The sequence below is a fragment of the Microcaecilia unicolor genome, chromosome 13, assembly GCF_901765095.1.
Source record: "Microcaecilia unicolor chromosome 13, aMicUni1.1, whole genome shotgun sequence".
Classification (NCBI taxonomy): domain Eukaryota; kingdom Metazoa; phylum Chordata; class Amphibia; order Gymnophiona; family Siphonopidae; genus Microcaecilia; species Microcaecilia unicolor.
This window is the reverse complement of record NC_044043.1, coordinates 72544818-72559834: the sequence shown is the minus strand read 5'-3', so window position 1 is coordinate 72559834 and position 15017 is coordinate 72544818. Positions and strand designations below refer to the sequence as shown.

At 44.5% G+C, this 15017-nt stretch overlaps 1 protein-coding gene across 3 annotated transcripts in view; it reads right to left on the bottom strand.

Annotated features, from left to right (window-relative positions):
* Positions 1-2319: 2319 nt before the first annotated feature.
* Positions 2320-15017, bottom strand: part of LOC115456597 — a 49805-nt gene continuing 37107 nt past the window's right edge. For all 3 annotated transcript variants that reach the window (XM_030185794.1, XM_030185793.1, XM_030185795.1), the window contains 3 exons: positions 11154-11240; positions 5880-6027; positions 2320-3202 (listed from right to left, as the gene is read on the bottom strand). In XM_030185794.1, the coding sequence (XP_030041654.1) occupies positions 3171-3202; positions 5880-6027; positions 11154-11240 (267 nt within the window). In that variant the 3' untranslated portion in view covers positions 2320-3170. The remainder of the gene's footprint in view (positions 3203-5879; positions 6028-11153; positions 11241-15017) is intronic.

Sequence of the window (15017 nt, the reverse complement as noted above, 5' to 3'; positions counted from 1 at the left end):
CATGCCCATCAGATCCATCTGTGCTGCCCTGGGGCTCTGCTTTGTTCTCTTATAATGCAATACAAACATACAAAGAGTTCAATTAACATATCAGAAGCTTTGGACTTCTTGGTGTGCATTTATTATTGTACAGCTGATGCACAGTGTACAGCTCTGTGTTTTTTGTTTTTAAGCTGTAGTGAAAGCCTCTCTGGTTACATGCAGGAATAACAGTAGCAGAACGTGTTCAGAGTGGAAGCTAAAACCAGTCTAAAGCTCTGTACAGATCAGTTTCTGCAACTGTTGTGATAAAAAGCTTTAAGTAAAAATATTAAAGACTGATCCATAAAACTCCTGGCAGGTAGCTAATATGGTTAAATGTTTGGAGCGGGAACAGAAGACTAGTGAAAGTTCTGGGGCCACCTGAGATACTCTGAGAACTTCAGGGTACAGATGAACTGAATCAGATGGTATAATTATGAAGTACATGGGAGTCCAGCTACAAATGAGTCCTGACTCCAGGTCTTCGGAGGCAGTGCCCACCTCCACCCTTGAAGTTCTTTGCCCATGGAATGACAAGCAGCAGGACTCTGATTCACTATCATAGTAACATAGTAAATGATGGCAGATAAAGACCTGTACGGTCTATCCAGTCTGCCCAACAAGATAAACTCATTTACACGGTATGTGTTACTTTATATGTATACCCGAGTTTGATTTTTCCTTGCCTTTCTCGGGGCACAGACCGTAGAAGTCTGTCCAGCGCTGTTCTTGTACTAAGTTCTGAAGATAACGTCGAAGCCCCTTAAAATTTACTCCAGACCATCCCTATCTATTCAGTCACGATCAGGGCAAGTCTGGCCAGCTCCCGTTTTGTTTCCTAATTTCTGGCGTCGCCACCGAATCTCCACTAAGATCTTTGCCAGCTTAGACACTGTTTCTTTGGTAATCCCCAACCCTCTGCTATACCCCAGGTAGGGAAAGGGATTTGATATACCACCGTTCTGTGATTACAATCAAAGCACTTTACATATTAGATTCAGGTACTTAGTTTGTACCTGGGGCAATGGAGGGTTAAGTGACTTGCACTAGTCCCCTGGTTCTCAGGCCACTGCACTAACCAATCGTCTACCTGTCCACTGGAAAGGCTTGTCATTTGGCCCACTCATTTCTCAGAACTCTGATTACAGGGACCTATTTAAACTAATCCAGGGGTTCTCAACCTAGTCCTCAGGACATACCCCGCCAGTCTGCATTTTAAGGTATCCACATGAATATGAACAAGTTAAATTTGCATGCAGTGTTACCATTGTATGCAAATCTTTCTCATGCATATTCATTATAGGACTAGATTGAGAACCACTGGAGCAACCTAATACATCTGTGATGAGCTTTGCTCTCTTCCTTAGGTCAGTGCAATGTTTAACTGTACTAGAGGGGCAACTGAACCTTCAGTCAAGCTGACTAGTATATTCTTTCCTCATCATACTCCCTGGGTAGCACTTTTTTTTTTTTGTTACATTTGTACCCCGCGCTTTCCCCACTCATGGCAGGCTCAATGCGGCTTACATGGGGCAATGGAGGGTTAAGTGACTTGCCCAGAGTCACAAGGAGCTGCCTGTGCCTGAAGTGGGAATCGAACTCAGTTCCTCAGTTCCCCAGGACCAAAGTCCACCATCCTAACCACTAGGCCACTCCTCCACTGTTGCTACTATTTGAGATTCTACATGGAATGTTGCTATTCCACTAGCAACATTCCATGTAGAAGTCGGCCCTTGCAGATCACCAATGTGGCCAAACAGGCTTCTACATGGAATGTTGCTAGTGGAATAGCAACATTCCATGTAGAATCTCCAATAGTATCTATTTTATTTTTGTTACTGTATCCCGCGCTTTCCCACTCATGGCAGGCTCAATGCGGCTTACATGGGGCAATGGAGGGTTAAGTGACTTGCCCAGAGTCACAAGGAGCTGCCTGTGCCTGAAGTGGGAATCGAACTCAGTTCCTCAGGACCAAAGTCCACCACCCTAACCACTAGGCCACTCCTCCGCTTGCAGTATTTAAATCAAAAAAAGGTTAAACTGAATCTGTTTTTTCAATGTGTGGTATATAAACCCCCTTATAGGTGGATTCAGTCTCACTAGTCTTGTGTTCCTGCTCCAAACACCTAATTGCAACTGCCTGTGGCAGCTGTCCGGACATGCTTTTAACTCCTAACCCTTATTCACTTGTTCAGAACCCTTATTTTATCATCCTCACCTTAATATTCCCTTATCTCTTGTTTGTCCTAATTAGACTGTAAGCTCTGTCGAGCAGGGACTGTCTCTTCATGTTCACGTGTACAGCGCTGCGTACGTCTAGTAGCGCTGTAGAAATGATTAGTAGTAGTAGTAGTAATGTTCCCCTGCCAGGAGTTTATTTAGGGCCCAGCCCTGTGTATTTTTATGTAAATCTTATCACAGCAGGAAATAATCTGTACAGAGGCTTGGATCTGGAATTATAAAGTGCATGAGAGGACAGTCCGGATGACAAGTGCTACACAAATGTAAAACATTAACTTGTTCTCCTTTGCTTTTCCATGTAATTGGTTCATCACTTCCCAGTCATGAAAGCTCAGGACAATATCTCCTAGGTATCTCCTCCATCCCCCTTGGATTTCCACTTAAATACACATACAAAAGATTTTAAAAAGTCCTCGGCTTGCGGTGGACCTCCACTAGAAAGTCAGCAGTAGAACAGCAGCTTGATTGTGCCTTAGACAAGAAGGAAAAATGCAAGCCTTATTCAGAAAAGCAAAGCTTGCATCGCCTACTTCCCTTTCTTGACTGAACATCACCGTCCCTGGAAACAGACACAGCAGCTCACTGTGGCCTTTTGGTTTGCCCTGCTTCAGTTCAAAATGAAAGGGAAGGGCAGCCTGAAATGGCACGGGCTTGCTACACAAGCATAGGCGACAAGAGAAAAAACACAAACATGAAACTTTTACATGGGTGATGACTATCTGCTCCTGTTTTGATTACGCACAAAATCAGAGCTTTTCCCTTCCAGAAAACCACATATTGCACCTCCAGAATCAGCCGCTTGGGCTCCACCCACTGTGGAATATCATCTTCTTTTCAGAGTCCAATGACCCTCTTTGCAGTAGGTGTCTTTACGAGTACTCTGGCTCATTTAGATGAGTAAGCGCCCCTCAAGAATCGATCCTTCCATAGGAAGAAAACACTGTAGGTGAGAGAAAAAGAAAATAAGTTACAAACCCATTTCTATGAACTGGGAGAATAGCCTCTAGAATTGTCTTACCTCTATAAACAATTTTATTCTTAATGATTTGCGAAAGAACATCAAGTGTAGAAACTGACAATTTTAATTTTGTCAGTACAAATATTTCCAAATCTTACAACTGAAAACGATAACTCCCCTTCCCTTCACTCCCATGATAATTAGACCGTAGTCTCCACAGAGATTAGGGGTCTTGTTTTTTTTTTTTTTATAAACAACAGTTATCTCTTACCTTGAAAATCCCTACCCTATTGTCTCCTCTATCCCATCCTACTCCACTCCTCTTTCCCAGTCCTAACCGTAAACCCAAGTTCCTCAATACAAACAGACAAACAGTGGAGGAGTGGCCTAGTGGTTAGGGTGGTGGACTCTGGTCCTGGGGAACTGAGTTCGATTCCCACTTCAGGCACAGGCAGCTCCTTGTGACTCTGGGCAAGTCACTTAACCCTCCATTGCCCCATGTAAGCCGCATTGAGCCTGCCATGAGTGGGAAAGCGCAGGGTACAAATGTAACAAAAATAAAATAGATACTATTGCAGATTCTACATGGAATGTTGCTACTATTGGAGATTCTACATGGAATGTTGCTATTCCACTAGCAACATTCCATGTAGAAGGCTGCGCAGGCTTCTGTTTCTGTGAGTCTGACGTCAGACTCACAGAAGCAGAAGCCTGCGCGGCCACATTGGTGATCTGCAAGGGCCGACTTCTACATGGAATGTTGCTAGTGGAATAGCAACATTCCATGTAGAATCTCAAATAGTAGCAACATTGTAGGAGTGGCCTAGTGGTTAGGGTGGTGGACTTTGGTCCTGGGGAACTGAAGAACTGAGTTTGATTCCCACTTCAGGCACAGGCAGCTCCTTGTGACTCTGGGCAAGTCACTTAACCCTCCATTGCCCCAGGTACAAATAAGTACCTGTATATAATATGTAAGCTGCATTGAGCCTGCCATGAGTGGGAAAGCACGGGGTACAAATGTAACAAAAATAAAATAGATACTATTGGAGATTCTACATGGAATGTTGCTACTATTTGAGATTCTACATGGAATGTTGCTATTCCACTAGCAACATTCCATGTAGAAGCCTGCGCGGCCACATTGGTGATCTGCAAGGGGCTGACTTCTACATGGAATGTTGCTAGTGGAATAGCAACATTCCATGTAGAATCTCAAATAGTAGCAACAGTGGAGGAGTGGCCTAGTGGTTAGGGTGGTGGACGTTGGTCCTGAGGAACTGAGTTGAATTCCCACTTCAGGAACAGGCAGCTCCTTGTGACTCTGGGCAAGTCACTTAACCCTCCATTGCCCCAGGTACAAATAAGTACCTGTATATGTAAGCCGCATTGAGCCTGCCATGAGTGGGAAAGCGCGGGGTACAAATGTAACTAAAATAAAAAAAAAAATAAAAACAATATTAGCTAAGAGAATCCAACATTCCAATCCTACATTCTAGAATTATCCTAAACGCACTCTTTCATCCAGGATAATAGGCACTTCTAGGGCTTGAGAAAAATCCTGCTGCTCTGAATAGCTTCAAAATTTAGTACTGCTATTCCTATACTCCTTGTACCCCCCCCCCCCCCCCCCACTTTCTGTCTCAAAGCAGCATGATGAACATAAGGAGAAGTCCAGCAGTATGGTCTTGGTGCCGGTCCCAGCTAACTACCATACAGGAAGATGTTTATATTTATTACAACTTTCATATACCGCCTACAGAAAGTCAAAGCGACACCATCACACATATTTGGACTGCTGGAGTCACAATGATGGCTAGTGTGGTGGCTCTTTGTCGTGATGGATGGCTCCATTGTGTACTATGCTACTTGAGTATTCTGGGCACCCACCTGCTGTCATTGAAGGGGGATTGGGGGGGGGGGGTTCTTTTATTTTATTTATTTGCTTTGATTGGATGGGAGAGGATTCTGTATTTTTTTTTCATTTTTTGGTATATGGTTTTTACCAATAAAAGTTTTATATTAAAGAAAAAAAAGAGATATATAGACACCATCAATTCCAGGAGCACAGGTATCACCTCCTCTGCACTGCACCCTATTGTGTGTGTCCTTCTCACTGATGTTATTTTAATGATTACCTCTTCTTTCCGCTTGCCATTCTATATGGAAAGGGTACGGACCGATGCCCATATTCCGTGATTAAGTAACTAGTATCAAATTGGAACCACAAATGTCCATGAACAAGGAACACAAGATGTTCCTGTTAGGATATTTATTGCTTTCTGCTGGAGGATTTGTTTGTCCACCTAGAACTCTCTTCATCTGTAAAAGATCAAGCTCTGCAATTTATCATTCACAACACCAAGTACCTTAGTAGCAGCTCTGTAAAATTATCCCATTCACCGACTACTTGATCTTTATTCTTTTCTCTCCAGAGAAGACATGATGTCACACTGTGGGTCAGACTATTTTGCTGGCTCTTGCCAGACTTGTTTGCTGAACTCCCACCACAGTGATTTCTGCCCTGTAAAATTGTTCTAACGTGTAGCAACAGAGATGACCAGACCGTCTTGATAAGAAATTGGTACCACACTGCAATCCAAGAGACAGTCACAACAGACCTTAAGCCTGGGCTCTAGACATTTTATTGAAAAGCACTTACTTCTCTCCCTCAGTCCCTGGCCAAAACTGCAATACACGTGAAACAGAGCCCAAAATAGTACAGACTTTATCATCACAGAGACACATGAACCAATCAGAGTTGCTGCTTCCAGGGTGTAGGATTTGCCGGCACCCCAGCTGTTCATCACCTACGGCAGAAGAGCAGAGAAGATGAGATGAGATGCGGAATGGACAGCTCCCACCTGTAGGAACCAGAGTACACCACTTCCCCTCTGTATGGAGTCACAGGAACCACAGCATACCCTTTACCTCATGAACAGATTTCTCTTGCCTTTTTAAACTGCAAAACCCGTGTGGGCCTGCAGTACTCTGTGTAACCATAGCACCAGTCTACAAAAACTGCAGCTGCAGCTCCCATGGCACCACACACTGAGGACACTGTTAATGGAAAATACTCATCATCGCACGAGTATAGAATACGAAGTCTTTTTACATGAGAAATCACAGAATACATTAGAATGTATATAAATAGCAAAGTTGGGTAGCTGGGAAACTCTCCTGTTTTGCTCTCTAGGAGTGGCCTAGTGGTTAGGGTGGTGGACTTTGGTCCTGGGGAACTGAGGAACTGAGTTCGATTCCCACTTCATGCACAGGCAGCTCCTTGTGACTCTGGGCAAGTCACTTAACCCTCCATTGCCCCATGTAAGCCGCATTGAGCCTGCCATGAGTGGGAAAGTGCGGGGTACAAATGTAACAAAAATAAAATAGATACTATTGGAGATTCTACATGGAATGTTGCTACTATTGGAGATTCTACATGGAATGTTGCTACTATTTGACATTCTACATGGAATGTTGCTATTCCACTAGCAACATTCCATGTAGAAGGCTGCGCAGGCTTCTGTTTCTGTGAGTCTGACGTCCTGCAGGACATCAGACTCACAGAAGCCTGCGAGGCCACATTGGTGATCTGCAAGGGCCGAATTCTACATGGAATGTTGCTAGTGGAATAGCAACATTCCATGTAGAATGTCAAATAGTAGCAACAGTGGAGGAGTGGCCTATTGGTTAGGCTGGTGGACTTTGGTCCTGGGGAACTGAGAAACTGAGTTCAATTCCCACTTCAGGCACAGGTAGCTCCTTGTGACTCTGGGCAAGTCACTTAACCCTCCATTGCCCCATGTAAGCCACATTGAGCCTGCCATGAGTGGGAAAGCGCGGGGTACAAATGTAACAAAAAATAAAAAAATAAAATCATCTTTCATGGTGAAGCTGCACAGGTACATACAATTATTCTCTCAGGGTACTGCCACCCTGCAGTGCCACTTTCTAGTGTACTGCAGCTGAGTTTTGGGTTGCATTAATTTATACATCTGCTGCAGCTGTGAACCACTGTCAGTCATTCACTTTTCAACAGCCCTGTGCAGTTTCTTAAGGCATTTTGATTGTGAAAGGTGTCTTTCTAGACCTTTCAGAGAAAAAGAGCACAGCGAGGCCCAAATCCTGCACATTTAAAGGGTAATTTTATAACTGCATGCACAGGTCAAGAAAAGAGAGTCTTCTCTGTGTGGATTTGTCCAGATTTCCAATGCAAAAGTATATGCATTCTTCCTCTTTAAAAATTACCCCAGAGCAACTGTGCACACAGATTCATACCTGCTCTTTGCCATTCACATATTTTCAGGGCTTCATTTACATGCTTCAAATTTTCAAAAATACGAACATAAATGCAGGTCCTTTCCAGTCCCACTCCCTGCTTAGTCCAGATAAACTTATATGAATACAGGCTATAAGCACATAAGGTTGCCTGCATACTGAGTGGGCAGTTTTACAGAAGCCCATTTTCATGGACAGAACATTATTTTACATCCTGGAAATGCTTTTGAAAATTACCCTCTTAAATAATTGGGGCCAAGTTTTGAGTACTGCACATACATTCTACATTTTGATGGCAAAAGCCCATTCAATGTGGATTACAAACATGTCTCAGAATAAAACTCTTATTAAAGGCCCAGGGCAACCTGGGAGTAGTTTTAACCCTCTACAGCTCTGCCAAAAACCCCAACCGCCAAGGCAGAAGAACTACACAAGGTACTGGTTCCTCTTTTTTTCCTCCTAACAAGTCTTCCACCATCAGGAGTGGACTAATCTGATCCTAATGGCTTCTAATCTAGATTTAATGAAGCCCCAAGACAGCTACTACACATAGTAATTATTGTTGTCAGATAGACAGTTCTATACAGAATCAGATGCAAGTGAGACCTTACTTATCAATGGGGCTTACAAATAAAATTTCTAGCAATCATTTCACTATTACGGTTGAGGGGAGCATTGACTTAGTGGTTAGAATAGGGGGCTAAGAATCAAGAAATCCAGGCTTCAAATGCCACAAATTTTGTCCTCCATTGTCTCAACTACCTCTGTCGGTCAGTTGCTTACCTAGTGTACCAAATCCAGTACCAGGGGTGTAGCCTGAGCCTGAGGTGGGGGGGGGGGGGCACAATTTGGTCTGCCGCACCCCCTGCCACCGTAAATACCTTGATTGGCCGGGCGTCCCCAACCCCCGGAAGCTGAAGCGTTGTCCAGCGCCGGTCTCCGATGCTGCCACGTTGCCTGTCCTGCTCTTTCCCCTCACGTCTTGCACGCTCTTTCTGGAGAAATTGAGCATGCTCAATTTCACTAAAAGGAATGCGCTAGATGTGAGGGGAACACAGAGCAGGGCAGGCAACGCAGCGAAGTGCTGGAAACTGACGCAGGGCAACGCTTCAGCTGGCGGGGGTTGGGGACCCCTGCCAGCAAAACCAGGAACCCACAGGAAATTTGGGGTCCCGTGGCCCCACGTAGCTACACCACTGATGTAGAACATGTTCAACATGAAAGGACTACAATGAAGAAGAGTCAGAGGTTTTGGGATTTAAAAGCAATCTCAAAAAGGTAGGTTTTTAGACAGGACAAGTATGGCTAGAGAGGATGCTATACCAGGCATATGGTGCTGCAAGACTGAAATAATGGGTCTTAACCCTAAGCCTCCCTCCCTTGCTCTGACAAATCTGGTCTCCTCTCCATAGCTTTCTATAGACATGAGGTAGTGCTAGGCACCTGCTAAATCAGTACACACTGCTGTGTCATTATGTTCCAGCATGTGGGTGTGGTTAAAGGACACAGATAACACACACTTGCAAACAACTTTGATGCACGCATGTGAAAGGGAAACAGAAAGCCTAGCCCCAGGAGACAATTTATGGCATGGTGTGTGGGTGGGGAAGGAATACCAGCACCATTATTTTCCTTCTCAAAGCATACAGGAAAGTGATGTTATCTGGCCTGCCTGGGTAACAGTGAGATCACAGCTGGGAACCTGGTAACACAGAGCTAGAGGTAGTAAGGGGACCTTTTACTAAGCTGCGTAGGCGCGTACACGTGTCCTACGAGCGTCAATTTTGAACTACCGCCCGGCTACCGTGTGGCCTGGGCAGTAATTTCATTTTTTTATGTGCGTCCACTAAGCACACCGGAAATTTTCTGGCACGCTGTGCTAACCGGGTGGTAATCGGCATTGTACGTGCATACACCATTATCACCCAGTTAACGTGCGAGACCTTACCGCTAGGTCAACGGGTGGGGGGGGGGGGGGGGGGTAAGGTCTCAGGCCCAAAATGGACACGCGCCAATTTTTATTTTGCCATACTTCCATTTTCGGCAAAAAAAAAAAGAAATCTTTTTTACAGGTGCGTTGAAAAATGGACCTGCACACGTCCAATACACATGTCTACAGCAGTGCAGGCCATTTTCAGCGTACCTTAGTAAAAGGACCCCTAAGCCTCCCCCCTCCACTTCAAACACAAAATGGGAAAACCCCTCAGTGCACAGGTCCCTTAAGGCAGGTGGTCAGAATCTGGCTAGTAAACTAGGTACACAGAACCAATGATGGCTTCTACGGTGACATATTTATTACTGCAATGAACTGCATTCCTACTTTTCTGGTGCCTTTGCTGGCTATATTTGATAAGTTCTACCCTCAGGCAGTGGAACGGCGTGGGATAAAGGGGCCATGCCCAACCAATATATTAGCCAACACCATCAGTAACTACAGTGCCTGGAGGCAGGGCTGGACATTAATTTAACTGGACAGGAGATACAGATCCTACACCCTCGAGGGTGTAGTTTGCTTCTCAATGAAGGACGAATACATGCAGTTTAGTAAACCTGTGAGAAACATCTAGTTCATAGAAGGGGGGGATTGGGGGGGGGGGGGAGAGAATTTGGAGTTTATGTGGTTGGTGAAGTAGGGGGGGAGGGTTGGGGGGAGGAAAGAGGAGGGTTAGATCTCTTAGAATGGGGAGGGTGGGTAATGCGGTTTAATACGATCTCTGGTTACATGGTTTATTGTTTGGTAATTGATAGTTGAATGGATATGGAAGGGTCTTGTATGGTGGGAAGTGGGGCAAATGTTAAATTTTGATGGCGACGGAGACAGTTCTCTTTGTAAAATGTATATTTGAAGTGTATATTGACCTAAGTCATCAATAAAAATTACTGAACGATAACTAGACAGGAGAGGCTCCTGCCTAGTTAAATCATGCTGCCCGGCTCAAACCCAGATACTTAGCGGCACTTACCCAGATATTGCCACTGAATGTTTGGGCAGACCGCTGAGGCACTATTCGGGGCAGTCTTCAAAATTATCTGGGCCCCAACAAGCAATTATTGATGCTAATTGGCATTAATTAGAATTTACATGCACTTGCTAAGTGCATTCTGTAAAGTGGTGTGCGTAAATTCTAATGCGTGCTGCCAAAAAGGGGATGTGGCCATGGGCGTGGAACTGTGGGCATTATAGAATACACTTGCTCCGTTCCTAATTTTGGTGCTGGTATTTACACCATTTTACTTGGTGTACATAGATATGCCTAGAGTTAGGCGCAGGCATGGCCTCTAGGCGTATACTAGGCGTGGTTTATAGAATATGCCTAGGCAGAAATATTTTCAGCAATGATTTTTCAGGCGCTATAATCTAGTCCAAAATGTCTTTATACGAGTCCTTCTGCACCTGCTGGCTGGTCCAGAAACAGGCGGCTTTTCAGGAAGCTGTAGTAACGGGGTAGCTGTAATAAGCAGCTTAGGCCTTACCCTAGACTCTTCCATCTCTTCAGGCCCTCTTCTGGGAATTGCCTATCCAGATCTAATGGCAGCTGCACAACACAGTACCATTTGCAGGCTGGACAGTATTGTCTAGGGCAGATGGGGGACCTATCGAGCAGAATAGGAGCAAAGGTTTTGCAAAGTGAGAAGGAAGAGATGAGGAGTCCATTACCGTGTACAGTAGATAGATGAGATAAGCAACTTCAGGCAGATTCTGGAGCAAGAAAATCCAAACAAGAGCCTTCAATTCTTTTAAAATCTGCAATGAAACAGACTTGATGAGATGGCTTGTGATTTCTGAAGCAAAAAAAAACTCTTAATTAAAGCTCCCTTATGAATGAAAATAATCTCTGTGCAATCATGAGCTCTTTGATCTCCTACACAATATAGCTGCACAGTGACCTCCAACACACATCTATCTGCTCATGCAGGTGTAAATATGCAGTTTCTCCCCTCAGCCCCCTTTTTTTTTTTAAATTTCCAGCTCTCAAGCATCATACCATCCACAGCTGCACTCAAACATCTAGTTAGCATTACACAAGGCCTATTCAGCCAGCTGATGACAAGAAAACATGTTGAGCTTTCCATAGTTTTCACACTGTGCAGTAGCTGAGTGTGAAACAAAACAAGGTGTTTCTCTCAGGTCTTTGCTAGTTCCCCCCCCCCCCCCCCCCCGCCTTACAATCTAAAACCCCCAAGAAATGTAAAAGAAATAACAGATAAAATGGTACATATTCTGTTTATGAATACACTTTTTTTGTGCTGGACAGCATCCAGCCGAAATTCAGCTGGAGGTGGTCAGTGTTCTTATGTCTTCCACTGGCTGTGTTACTGGATATTCAATGCTGGGCCATGTCCGAGCACTGGCATTGATTATCCAGTTAAGTGCCCGCATAAACTGAACAGCTTAAAGACAGGAACTGCTTAAATTAGGCCGCACAGATGGCAGTCCTAGCTTATGGGTCAAAGGCTGAATATTGGCACTTACTACTACTACTTAGCATTTCTATAGCGCTACTAGGGTTACGCAGCGCTGTACAAGTTAAAATATGGGGAAGGACAGTCCCTGCTCAAGAGAGCTTACAATCTAAAGGTAACAAACTATGTAGTCAGTGTAGTCAGTGTATCATGAATGGGGAAGGTGGTTAGGCGCCAAAAGCAAGGGAGAAGAGATGGGTTTTGAGTAAGGACTTAAAGATGGGCAGGGAGGGCGCATGGCGTATGGGCTCGGGGAGTCTGTTCCAGGCATAAGGTGATGCGAGGCAGAAGGGACAGAGTCTGGAGTTAGCGGTGGTGGAGAAGGGTACAGATAGGAGTGATTTGTCCTGAGAGCGGAGGTTACGGGTGGGGACATAGGGGGAGAGGAGGGTAGAGAGGTAATGGGGGGCTGCAGATTGAGTGCATTTGAAGGTCATTAGGAGAAGCTTGAACTGAATACGGTAGTGAATCGGGAGCCAGTGAAGCGACTTGAGGAGAGGGGTGATATGAGAGTATCGGTTCACGCGGTAGATAAGACGTGCAGCGGAATTTTGGACAGATTGAAGGGGGGATAGGTGGCTAAGCGGGAGACCAGCAAGGAGAAGGTTGCAATAGTCAAGACGAGAGGTAACGGGCACTTAACACCACATGTGTCAGCTCCGCCCCTGGAATGCCCACAAGTTCACCGGTTAAAACTCCAAATATTTAGCCGTGCTAACCGGTTAAGTGCTGCTGTACATCGGTGGTTGGGCAGTCCTAGGCGATTTAAGTGGGCATTATTAAGTAAGCTGCACTGGCTGCCCATTAAAGGCAGGATTATTTTTAAATTATGTGTTTTTGTCTTTCAAATATTATATGGCATGACTAATGGATTACATGCAGCCCTACACAATATAACCTCTGATTCCGGGGACTACCTTAGATTTCATCTTCTAGATTGCAAGACAGTGCGCTGTAAGTCGGTTCACTCCGCAGACTTTAGATCCCAAGGTGATAAGTGGTGGAACTCACTGCCAAGGGCAATCAAGGGTCAGACTGATTATTCGGTATTTCGCAAAAGACTGAAAACGTTTCTCTTTGAGAAGTTTCTACTCATTGACGGATGGTGTTAAATTGTAGCTGGCCATCAATGGTTTATTATTTTATTTAATTCTTATTTGTGCTACTCTGCTCTTACTTGTTATTTTGTTTATGGTATTGTAAACCTTGCCTGTTTTATTTATTGTAAGCCAAATTGAACTCGAGTATGTTTGGGATAATGTGGGGTATAAATGTCAAAATAAATAAATATTCATGAGATAAGTCTGCCTGTGCTACCAGAAGACTGGGTGGAGAATCCCTGTATTAGGAGGACACAGGGGGCAGCTGTGCAGTTTCAGAAGCACAAGTTTGTCATCTCTGGATTATTTCTCCGTTGGTTCAATAAGCGCTATCACAGCTCGCACAAACTCCATGTTTCTACAGGACCCACTAACTCTGCAATAAGGAAATAGGGCATGGAGCTTCCACACGTCCCTTTTCAGCCAGAGATCACAGGGATTAGAGACTGTAACTTGCAGGCTTCAACCTCAGGATTGCAGCACGGAGCATCAGCTCTTGCCGAGTTAATATAAGCTTCCTACTGCCTCAGCCTGGTTACAATCTTCTTGCTCCTTACTGATTTACCCCATTAAGGGGGTCTTTACTAAGCGGCAGTAAGCCCAACGCAGGCTTACCGCTCACTAAACTGGAAGTACCGCCAGGCTACTGCAGCAGCCTGGCGGTGGTTCCCATTTCCAGCAAACACCAACGTTTACCCAGTGGTAATCGGGCAGTGCCGTGTGCTGCCCGGTTACCACTGGGTTAGCACGGGAGACCTTACCGCCACCTCAATGGATGGCGGTAAGTGCTCCCCCCCCCCCAAAAAAATGGCCACACGGCAAGTGCTTCACTTGCTGCGCGGCCAAGGGAGCCTCAGCACGCGTCAAAAACACAGCGCAGGCGTCCTTTCGCTGCAACTTAGTAAGAGGACCCCTACATGGGGTAGAATGCAGGATTAGAACTGGGGGCAGGATGCCGGAATCAGCTAAGAGTGGTTAGTTTGAGAACTTTACAACAACTGGAGAAAAAAGTGAGATTAGTCAATTACGAGCACATTGTCCTCGGTGGAAGGAACCATGCTATCTGCGGGTTAAAGTTTTCAGCGGGGAGGGGGGCAATATAACTTAAACGGGGAGTTAGGATTTTGATTTGGTCCTTGTTGTTATTAACCTTGCTACATACTGAAGAGTCACAGTATGTCATGTGAACAAAGTTACAAGTTTCGATATTGCTGTTCGTTATAAAATAACATTTTACAAAAACTATATGGATGCAAAAGCCTTTAGTACCGTGGATTCCATAAAATGGAACAAATTACCATTTTATTTAAGAAATGAGGTGAATTTATTATCTTTTTAGAAGAGTTGAAGATGCTGCTTTTCTCCACTGCTGTTTAATTTGACTGGGGTTTGTGAGTAACCCCCCCCCCCCCTGCCAAGGGATAGTTAGACCAGGTATTGTAAGAATTTAATTTTATGTATTTTACTAAAATGAAGGGTGGGTTTTGCTGGAAATTTTGAGTTTGAAAGTTTATTCCTTGGTTTATATTGCTTCTTACATTATAAAATCATGAAGGGTGGGTTTTTATGGGGATTTTCAAACCTGCAATGTTCTATTTCCAAAAATACTAGGACTAGGGGGCATGCGATGAAACTACAGTGTAGTAAATTTAAAACAAATCGGAGAAAATGTTTCTTCACACAACATATAATTAAACTCTGGAATTCGTTGCCGGAGAACGTGGTGAAGGCGGTTAGCTTAGCAGAGTTTAAAAAGGGGTTGGACGGTTTCCTAAAGGACAAGTCCATAAACCGCTACTAAATGGACTTGGGAAAAATCCACAGTTCCAGGAATAACATGTATAGAATGTTTGTACGTTTGGGAAGCTTGCCAGGTGCCCTTGGCCTCGATTGGCCGCTGTCGTGGACAGGATGCTTGTTATTGTCTTGTTATTATTTTAAACCATTTTGAATTAATG